This window comes from Propithecus coquereli, unplaced genomic scaffold (genome assembly GCF_000956105.1).
Source record: "Propithecus coquereli isolate 6110/MARCELLA unplaced genomic scaffold, Pcoq_1.0 Scaffold68, whole genome shotgun sequence".
NCBI lineage: Eukaryota > Metazoa > Chordata > Mammalia > Primates > Indriidae > Propithecus > Propithecus coquereli.
In genome coordinates this window covers 7,194,585-7,205,538 of record NW_012152840.1, presented here as the reverse complement: position 1 = coordinate 7,205,538, position 10,954 = coordinate 7,194,585, and the positions used below count along the sequence as shown (strand labels likewise).

Genomic DNA, 10,954 nt, shown 5'->3' with positions numbered 1-10,954 from the left:
TCGCTTGAGCCCAGGAGTTTGAGGTTGCTGTGAGCTAGGCTGACGCCACGGCACTCACTCTAGCCCAGGCAACACAGTGAGACTCTGTCTCAAAATAAATAAATAAATAAAATATCAGTTAGTGACATTGACATCTATCTGATAACACAAGCTGGAAACTTCTGTCATGGGTTGGTGCATCTCCTCCTTAAAATCTCTATGCTTCCTGGCTGGGCTCAGTGGCTCAAGCCTATAATCCTGTCACTCTGGGAGGCCAAGGCAGGAGGATTGCTTGAGGCCAGGAGTTTGAGACCAGTCTGAGCAAGTGCGAGACCCCATCTCTACAAAAAATAGAAAAAATTAGCTGGGCATGATGGTGCATGCCTGTAGTCCCAGCTACTCAGGAGGCTGAGGCAGGAGAATCACTTGACCCCAGGAGTTTGAGGTTGCAGTGAGCTATGATGATACTACTGTACTGTAGTCTGGTCAAGAAAGCAAGAGTCTGTCTCCAAAATAAAAAAAGTCTCTATGCTTCCCATTAAAAGGGACTAAAGTTCCTAAGACACACAAGGTCTTTCATAGTATAGCCCCAATCTGTCTTTTCAAGCTCATTTTGGGCACTTGTGTTCTCCTCCCACCCACCCCATCTACCACCTCTTTTCTCCTCCACCCTCTTTAGGCTTTTCTCTGTAGTTTATAGTTCTGGAGGTAAGCAGGGGGAAATAGGCCAGCAAGAACACCCCTTTAAGCCATACACAGCATATTCCTACCTTTTTATGATTTCATTCATGCTTGTTCTGTAAATAAATGCTTCTATCTCTGTTTCTATCTCTGCCTGAAGAACTGCTTTCCTCTAGTATAACTCATCTTTTCCTGTATTAAGAAGCTTTCCCTAACTTATCTAGGCAAAATTATCTCTAGCTTTGTGACCCATTGCACTTTTTTTATACTACTAATATGACATTACAATATCATTATGTCTCTTACTCCCTTAATAGATTGCCAGCTTATTGGGATAGAACTCTCATATTCCTTTTTTTATCCTGAGTAGTCATTGTGTATGTATTTAAACAAAATTAAACTTTTGTTATATTTGAAACACCACATTTTTCATTAGTTCAAAAATTTACCAGTAAAGAAGACTTTTTTATAGTTAGAATATTTTTGTCCTAGAAATAATACATTTTCAAAGTTTTAATAACCTCTTAAATTATCTTAAAATGGAACAGAGGTAATGAATTTTAGGAATTAGCATTCCAAATTACAAGTTACCAGTTACTTCTAGAGGGGCTATAGCACTAGAGGTTATGATAGTACTTTTTTGTATTTCAAATCCTTGGATTCGCAGCAGATGTAAGGAAGATAACCCCTGAAAGCCTGGCATTTTTTGCACTAAATCATTTGTCACCTCAATATTATGGAGCAGTAGTAACTAATATCTTCCATTCCTGTGAAGTTTTGCAGGCCTTGGAGGTACTCCCAGTAGCACCGCCACCTGAGCCAAGACCATTGACAGCAGAAGAAGTAAAACAACTAGAAGAACAAGAAGAAGATACATTTAGAGAACTGAGGATTTTCTTAAGAAATGTTACACACAGACTTGCTATTGACAAGCGATTCCGAGTATTTACTAAGCCTGTTGACCCTGATGAGGTATTAATTTAATCTTTGGATCAAATGTGTTCTAGGCCATAATGCTTCAAAATCCAAGAATATTTGAATAGTTTGTGTGGTTCCTTGTCTACACTGTGAACTCGTTTTCTCTGTATGGAAAACATGTACTGAGTTAGTGTCCTAAGCACATGAAGACTTTAAAAGCTATGTAACACATTTTCCTTTCTTTCAGACAATTGACTTTGTCTGCCTAATCCAAACATTATAGAAGGAATTCAAGAGTATCTTAATGCCACATGATATTACTATGACCTACAAAGTTGGAAGTGAGCTAAAGAGCTAGGTCTTAAGTTGCCATTGATGACCGGCAATTGGATAAGAAAAGAATACAGGATATTACTGGAAAATACAGCTGCCCATGAACAGGAATGAATATAAATACAAGCAGCATTAGATAGAGTCAAAGGTTTCATGTTAATATATTATCATTATTTCTTATATGTTTCTTCCCTATTCCCTGTATTGCCTGGCAGAGAAACTTGACTCAAGTGTTTTTTATGTTTAGAGTTAATTTAGTGATTTGGTCATTTGCTTGAATTTTAGGTTCCTGATTATGTCACTGTAATAAAGCAACCAATGGACCTTTCATCTGTAATCAGTAAAATTGATCTACACAAATATCTGACTGTGAAAGACTATTTGAGAGATATTGATCTAATCTGTAGTAATGCTTTAGAATACAATCCCGATAGAGATCCTGGAGGTGAGCATTAGTGAATTTTTTTTCCGGGGATGGAGTGGGGGCTGCCAACACTTAGTGAGGGTTGATTTTTATATCAGATGCTTTTTTTTAAACTTTTTTATTTTTAGTTATTATAGGTACATAATAGTTGTATGTATTTATAGGGTATATGTGATGTTTTGATACCAGCATACAATGTATTAATCAAATCAGGGTAATTGGAGTATCCATCACCTCAGGCATTTATCATTTGTGATAGGAACATTCCATTTCCACTCTTTTAGTTATTTTAAAGTATATACTAACTTATTGTTGATTACAATCTCTTTATTGTGCTATCAAATATTGTTCATTCTAACTAACTATATTTTTGTACCCATTAACCATCCGCCCTTTATCTCCCCCTCCCCGCTACCCTTCCCAGACTCTGGTAACCATCATTCTACTCTCTTTCTCCATGAGATCAATTGTTTTAATATTTAACTCCCATCAGGTGCCATGTTATAAACATTTTACATACATAATGCTATTTAATTCTCACAACAACCTTATCCCCATTTACAAATGGTGGAAGTTCAGGGAGGTTAAAACCTTGCTCAAGGTCACAGTGCCAGGAAGGGGCAGAGGCAGAATTTGAATGCAGGTTTCCTTCACTCCTAAATCCCTGTTTATTAACAATTACATAATATATCCTCTAATGCTGCAGTCCCCAACCCCTAGGCCATGGCCCCATATGGCAGAGCTGCTGCCGCCCCCTACACCCCCATCCCCATCAGTGGAAAAATTATATTCCATGAAAGTTAGGAAGGGAGGTGCACACATAGTAGGTGAATGGCAGGCAACAAAACAAAGCTTCATCTACATTTACAGCTGCTCCCCATCGCTCACATCACTGCACCCCTACTCCCACTGCACCCCATCCTGTCCTTGGAAAAATTGTCATCCATGAAATAGGTCCATGGTGCCAGAAAGGTTGGGGACCGCTCTTCTAATGAGACACAAAATAACTTCTTTACTTTATGTATCAGTGCTCTTTCTCAAAATGGAAAAATAGACACTCTGTAATAAAAATAGGTTTTAAAAGATTCTCTTAGTTAAGACCATTATAATTTTTATTACAAAAGTGATACAGTATAATACTTGCTAATAGTAATATTAAAAAAATCTAAGTCCCCCATTTCCTTTTTTCAGAGGTGGGCACTTAAGTTTGGATATCTTTCCAGACCTTTTTCTACGCTTATACCCTCTATAGTCTAAGCTGCCTCTATTAATAACTAAAATTTATAAAATGTTTTTAATGATATATTTGTTCTGCAACTTGTTCATTTCTAAGAAATGTTCTTTCTCAGGTTCTTATTTTTTCCTAGCTTCCTGTTCTTGTTTTATGGATGCAGTGTTCTTTATCAGTGGACTGAAAACATTTTTTTAGTAGTTCTATTTTCTGCATTTTTCTCCTCCAGTATATTTGCCTTTTGTTTTTAAATTGGTAGTGCTTTTCAGTCAGATTGATTAGCATAGGGAACCACTGAGAGTTTCTTCAACAATTGAAAAGCTCACTTTTCTTCCCTCCCAGTCTTCTCCTCCACCCTCTTTAGGCTTTTCTCTGTAGTTTATAGTTCTGGAGGTAAGCAGGGGGAAATAGGCCAGCAAGAACGCCCCTTAATTGTAGGAAGAAGAAAACAGTTACTCTGGAGACAGAGGGCTTTTTCTGTTCTATTGCAATCATGTTGCTGCTGCTTATCTTTCTATCCATTGTAGCAATCTGAAATGACTTTAGTTTGAGCTAAATTACTAAAGTTTGAACCAGTGGTGTTCAAACTTTAGTGGGCATCAGAATCTCCTAAAAGGCTTCTTAAAATATAAATCAGTGGGCCCCATCTTTACGGTTTCTTGTTCCATAGGTGTGGGGCCTGAGAATTTGCATTTCTAACAAGTTCCCAGGTGATGCTGATGCTGCTGGGTTCAAGAACCACTGCTTGGACTTTGCCCTGACTTTCTTCAGCCCCAATGTCTTGTGAGAAGTCCCCTTAATCACTCCTTGTAGCTATTTCTTGTAGCTATACCTATCAGTCACAACCTGGGAATGAATACTGCAGTCTGTTGTCCTGTGAGGCATATTGATCCAGCAGTTCAAGCAATCTTACTTTCACTTATTACCTGTCTTGTGCCTTAAAGCACATTACAGTTTACACCACTCATTCTCTGAGATTAGCATTTTTTCAGTGTTTCCTGTGTAGGATTGCTGTTTCATTGTCTTTGTTTAGTTTCTCTGTCAATGCAATTACATCCTCTGTATCTCTTCCAAAATTTTTCCACAGTCCTTATTCATTAATGACACTGACAGCCTTATCTTTTGTTTTTGTTGGCATCATTATTGTTTAGTCTCTTGCTATTCATCGATTCTTTTTTTTTTCCCCTGATATTTAAAAGGGATTTGAATAGGGCAAAGCAATAGAATCATTTGGGTTTAATCTGCCATTTTGAAATAGATGTCCAGGACATTAGATTAGCACCGAAAACAGAATAACACAATTTCAATAACTTTTACTGTTCGTGGTAAAAGTAATTGTAAGGGCTACCATTTTAGCCCAATATTGAGTTTATTTTTAGTAAATATTTGAAAGGAGAAATTTAAGAATTACATTTTTTTACTCATTTTATAGATCGTCTTATTAGGCATAGAGCCTGTGCTTTAAGAGATACTGCCTATGCCATAATTAAAGAAGAACTTGATGAAGACTTTGAACAGCTCTGTGAAGAAATCCAGGAATCTAGAAAGAAAAGAGGTAGGAAAATGATTTGGCATCAGAAAAAGATGCTTCAGATATGTATTGAGTACTTTAAAATAAACCTTCATATAACTTTGAAATCTGGAAATCCTTCTTGACATCCCACATGTCTATTTATAAGGTTGTAGCTCCTCCAAATATGCCCCATCTTACTACCATGTGATGCCAAAGCAAAATTCCACTCTTGCTGGTGATAAAAGATCAGATGCAGAGCAGAATGAAAAGCTAAAGACACCCAATACTCCCATGGCTTGCAGCACTCCTGGTAAGCGCTGGGGTAATTTTCATTTCTGATATTGTAACCTTTGTTCTCTTCTAATCCCATTCACTTTCTCCCTCAGTTTTCTTTATATTAATGCAATGAATTACATTGATTTTGTTAATATTGAGGCAACTTTACATTCTCGAAATAAATCCAAGCTAATGTACCACTTGCAACTCCAATTTACCATCTAATTGTGGATTGATTTGAAACTGATTTTTATTTTCTGTAAATTCTGGCCTATTCCCCCTCTAGTTTATTTCCTATTCCCCTCTGTTTTTATGGTGTAACTCCAGAGGGTACCAGCCCGAAACCTGTGGGGTTTTTAAAGGCCTACCTTCCTTGGCAGGCCCTTAATTCCAATTTTTGTTCTGTAAGCCCCATGAATGTCAGAATTGCTCAGCCTCTCTTATTCATTTGTTTTCCCAAGTTTTGGTGCCATAATTTTCCACTGCCTTGTTAGATCTCTGTGTGTGCGCACACGCGCGTGTGTGTGTGTGTATGCGTATGCTGAGATTAGAACCTTCCCTTACTGTATTACAAGTTTGTCCATCCTGGGGTGATTGATTTGAGATGGATAAAAGAGGAAGCCCCACCCCCTTTCTTTTATAAAAATGGGAGAAGGCAGCTGGGAAAGGTAGAATGAGAAAGGAGAATTAGCAATAGGCCTCCACTGCCAGAATGCTCTCAGTCAAATCAACTTTAAGCAAATATATATAGATGGAAATTGAGGACATGGAAACTGGCTCCCTTAAAACAATCAATTTATAGCTATATGACCAAAAGGATTACACATACTATGTCCACTCAAGGACATATACAGGAATGTTCAAAGAAGCAATATTCATAGTAACCCAATGCTGGAAACAACTCAAATGCCTATCAACAGTAGAATAGAAATTATAGATTATTATGTAACAGTGATAATGATTAAATGTAACTACATACAGCATTATGGATGAATCTCCCAAATAATGTAGAATGAATCCTGGGCACACTTTTAGATATAATGTAAACTTAAGAAAAATATGTGTTTTTTATTTCATATATATATGAAGTCAAAAATGGACAAAACTAATCCATGGTGTTAGAAATCAGAATATCGTTTACCTTAGAGTATTGTGACTAGAATGAGGATAACTTCGGAGTGTTGGTACATGTTCTGTTTCTTGATCTGGTTGCTGGTTACGTGGGTTACTTCTGTTTGTGGATATTCACTGTATGTTTATGTTTTGAGTACAGCTGACCCTTAAACAGCATGGGTTTAAATTGCACAGGTCCACTTATGCATGGATTTTTTCTCGGTAAATAATACTGGAAAAATTTTTGGAGATTTACAACACTTTGAAAAAACTTGCAGACGAATCTCGTAGCCTAGAAATATTTTAAAAAGCTGAGAAAAAGATGTGTCATGAATGCATAAAATACATGCAGACACTAGTCTATTTTATCTTTTACTACCATAAAATATACACAAATCTATTATAAAAAGTTAAAATTTATCAAAACTTATGCACACACATTTTTTTATTTCAGCATATTATGGGGGTACAGATGTTTAGGTTACGTATGTTGCCCATCCCCTCCCCTCCCCAAGTCCAAGCTTCAAGCATGTCTATCCCCCGGATGGTGCGCATCGCACTCTTTGTGTACACGTATGCCTGTCCCCACCTCCCCCCTACCCGACATCGAATAAATGTTATTCTCATATGTGCACTTATGTGTTCATCAGTTAATACCAATTTGATGGTGAGTACATGTGGTGCTTGTTTTTCCATTCTTGGGATACTTCACTTAGTAGAATGTGTTCCAGCTCTTTCCAGGAGAATACAAGAGGTGCTATATCACCATTGTTTCTTAAAGCTGAATAGTACTCCATGGTATACATATACCACATTTTATTAATCCACTCATGTATTGATGGACACTTGGGTTGTTTCCACATCTTTGCAATTGTGAATTGTGCTGCTATAAACATTCATGTGCAGGTGTCTTTTTTATAGAGTGTCTTTTTCTTTCGGGTAGATGCCCAGTAATGGGATTGCTGGATCAAATGGTGATTCTACTTGTATTTCTTTAAGGTATCTCCATATTGCTTTCCACAGAGGTTGCACTAGTTTGCAGTCCCACCAGCAGTGTATGAGTGTTCCTATCTCTCCGCATCCACGCCAACATTTATTGTTTTGGGACTTTTTGATAAAGGCCAGTCTCACTGGAGATAAGTGATATCTCATTGTGGTTTTGATTTGCATTTCCCTGATGATTAGAGATGTTGAGCATTTTTTCATATGTTTTTTGGCCATTATTCTGTCTTCTTTTGAAAAGTTTCTGTTCATGTCCTTTGCCCACTTTTTGATAGGGTGTTTGATTTTTTCTTGTTGATTTTCCTGAGTTCTAAATAGATTCTAGTTATCAGCCTTTTATCGGATTTGTAGCATGCAAAAATTTTCTCCATTCTGTAGGTTGTCTGTTTGCTCTTGTGACAGTTTCTTTGGCTGTGCAGAAGCTTTTTAATTTGATCAGGTCCCATTTATTTATTTTGGTTGTTGCTGTGATTGCCTTTGGGGTCTTCTTCACAAATTCTTTGCCTAGGCCAATGTCTAGAAGAGTATTTCCAACATTTCCCTCTAGAATTCTAATAGTTTCACTCCTTAGGTTTAAGTCTGTTACCCAGCTGCACACACATTTTATATAATGCCATTTGCAGTTGAGAGAAATGAAAGCAAATGTAAAGATGCATTATTAAATCATAACTGTATAAAATTAACTATAGTACATACTGTACTACTATAATAATTTCATAGCGACTTCCTGTTGCTCTTGTGTTGAGCTCAAGTGTTATAACTGCTTAAAACACCATGTGATGCTAATCATCTCCAGAGAGATAACGTAAGCAGTTATCTCTCCAGTGTATCACAGTAAAAAGTGATCTCTTGGCATTCATGAGTATTTTTCATCATGTTTAGTGTAATATCATAAACCTTGAATAACACCATGGGACCCATACAAAATGCCACTAGTGATGCTGGAAGTCCTCCCAAGAAGCAAAGTCAAGTCATGACCTTACAAGAAAAAGTTGAATTGCTTGATATGTACTGCAGATTGAGGTCTGCTCCTGCTGTTGCCCTCCATTTCAAGATAAATGAATCCAGTCTAAGGACCACTATAAAAAAAGAAAGAAAGAAATGGCAGCCAAGCACGGTGACTCACACCTGCAATTCTAGCACTTTGGGAAGCCGAGGCAGGAGGATTGCTTGAGGCCAGGAGTTGGAGACCAGTCTGAGGAACATAGAGAGAAGATACAGTTTCTACAAAAAAACTTAGTTGATCATGGTGGTGCACACCTGTAGTCCCAGCTACTTAGAAGGCTGAAACAGGAGGATCGCTTGAGCCCCAGGATTTGGAGGTTGCAGTGAGCTATGATGACTCTAGCTCGGGCAACAGAGCAAGACCCTGTCTCAAAAAAAAAAAGAAAGTCCATGAAGCGGTCGCTGTAGCTACATCAGCAGGTGCAAAAACCTTTTACTTTTTGTGAAATATCTTGTCATGCTAAAAATGCAGATTTTATGTGAGTATAGGATTGTTATAAGAAAGACTTAGATTCTAATATGATTCAAGAAAAAGCAAAGTCATTTTATGACACTTAAAAGGAAGGTGAAGAATATAAAACAAGAGAATTTAAGGCCAGCAAAAGATGGTTTGATAATTTTAGAAAGAGGTCTGGCTTAAAAAATGTCAAGATAACAAGAGAAGCAGCTTCTGCTGACCAAGAAGCAGCAGACAAGTTCCCAGACACCATTAAGAAAATCACTGGGCCCAGACACCGTTAAGAAAGTCATTGTAGAGAGGAAGGGAGGGGAGAAAGGCTGTCTGCCTAAGCAGGTTTTTAATGCAGATGAAAGTACCCTATTCTGGGGGGAAAAATTGCCCTATTCTCGTGAGAGGAAAGGTCATTTATTAGAAAGAAAGGGAAGCAATCTCCAGGATTTAAAGCAGGGAGGGATAGGCCAACTCTACTATTTTTTACAAACGAAGTCAGGTTTATGATCAGGACTGCCATTATCTGTAAAGCTGCTAACCCCCAGGCCTTGAAGGGAAATAAATGATAAAGCACCAGCTGCCTGTCTTTTTGGTGTACAATGAGGTAGCCTGGACAATGAGAACCCTTTTTCTAGATTGATTCCATTGATGTTTTGTCCCCAAAATCAGGAAGTACTTTGCCGATAGAGATTTCCTTTTAAAGTTTCATATTATTGGACAATGCCTTTGGCCACCCAGAACCCCATGAGTTCAAAACTCAAGGTATCAAAGTGGTCTGCTTACCCCCAAACACATCATCTCTATGTCAGCCTCTAGATCAGGGGATCATAAAGACCATTTTAAGGCTCATTACACACAGGACTCTATGGAAAAGGATAGTCAGTATTACGGCAGGAGAACCCTGATAGAACATCATGAAAGTCTGGAAGGATTCCACCATTGAAGACGCCATAGTTGTTATAGAAAAAGCTGTGAAAGCCATCGAGCCTGAAACAATAAATTGTTGCTGGAGAATACAGATGTTGTGTATGACTTCATAGGGTTTATGACAGAGCCAGTCCAGGAGATCATGAAAGAGATTGTGGATAAGGCAAAAAAGCTGGGTGTAAAGGATTTCAAGATACAGATCTTGGAAAAATTCAAGAGCGAATAGACACCACAACAGAGGAATTAACAGAAGACGACTTGATGGAGATGAGTGCTTTCAAACTAGTACCTGATGATGAAGACAACGTAGAAGAAGCAGTGCCAGAAAACAGATTGACATTAGACAGTCTGGCAGAAGGATTCTGATTATTCAGGACTGCTTTTGACTTCCAATGTGGACCCTTCTATGATACAGGCACTGAAACTAAAGGAAGAAGGATTGGCACTATATAGAAACATTTTTACGATGTATTTCTGTAAAGTTATACTAAGTGTTCCCACCTCTCCTGCTTCCCCTTCTACCTCTTGCCACTGCCACAACTGAGAGAAGACCAACCCCTCCTCTTCCTCCGCTTCCTCCTCCTCCTCAACCTATTCAACATGAAGATGACAAGGATGAAGACATTTATGATGATCTGCTTCCACTTTAATAAATAGTAAATACGTTTTCTCCTCCTTATGATTGTCTTAATAACATTCTCTTTTTTCTAACTTACTTTATTGTAAGAATCCAGTATATAATACAACATACAAAATATGTGTTAATCAACTATTATCCGTAAGCCTTCTGGTCAACAGTAGGCTATCAGTAGTTAAGTTTTGGGAGTGTCAAAAATATGCAAATCGTCAGTGGCAGATGTCAATGCTTCCAACCCCCACATTGTTTAAGGGTCAGCTGTGCTTTACATACATGTTATACATCAATCAAGAGTTGAAGGTAAACAAAAAGCCTGTGTATCCCTTGTTTCCTTTCCTCCACTCAGCCTGGTAATTTGTTTCAGACTCAACTGCTACCTCTTTATCCATATAAATTTTGACAAGTACAGTACCACTGAACAGTGGTATTTATCCTGAGGTCATCCTTTTTTTTTTTTTTTTTTT

At 37.8% G+C, this 10,954-nt stretch overlaps 1 protein-coding gene across 1 annotated transcript in view; it reads left to right on the top strand.

Moving 5' to 3' along the window:
• Window positions 1–10,954, top strand: part of ATAD2 (ATPase family, AAA domain containing 2) — a 75,459-nt gene that overhangs the window by 57,268 nt on the left and 7,237 nt on the right. The window contains exons 21-25 of the mRNA XM_012660796.1: window positions 659–687; window positions 1,436–1,632; window positions 2,197–2,356; window positions 4,999–5,121; window positions 5,246–5,389. Coding sequence (XP_012516250.1) covers window positions 659–687; window positions 1,436–1,632; window positions 2,197–2,356; window positions 4,999–5,121; window positions 5,246–5,389 — 653 coding nt within the window. The remainder of the gene's footprint in view (window positions 1–658; window positions 688–1,435; window positions 1,633–2,196; window positions 2,357–4,998; window positions 5,122–5,245; window positions 5,390–10,954) is intronic.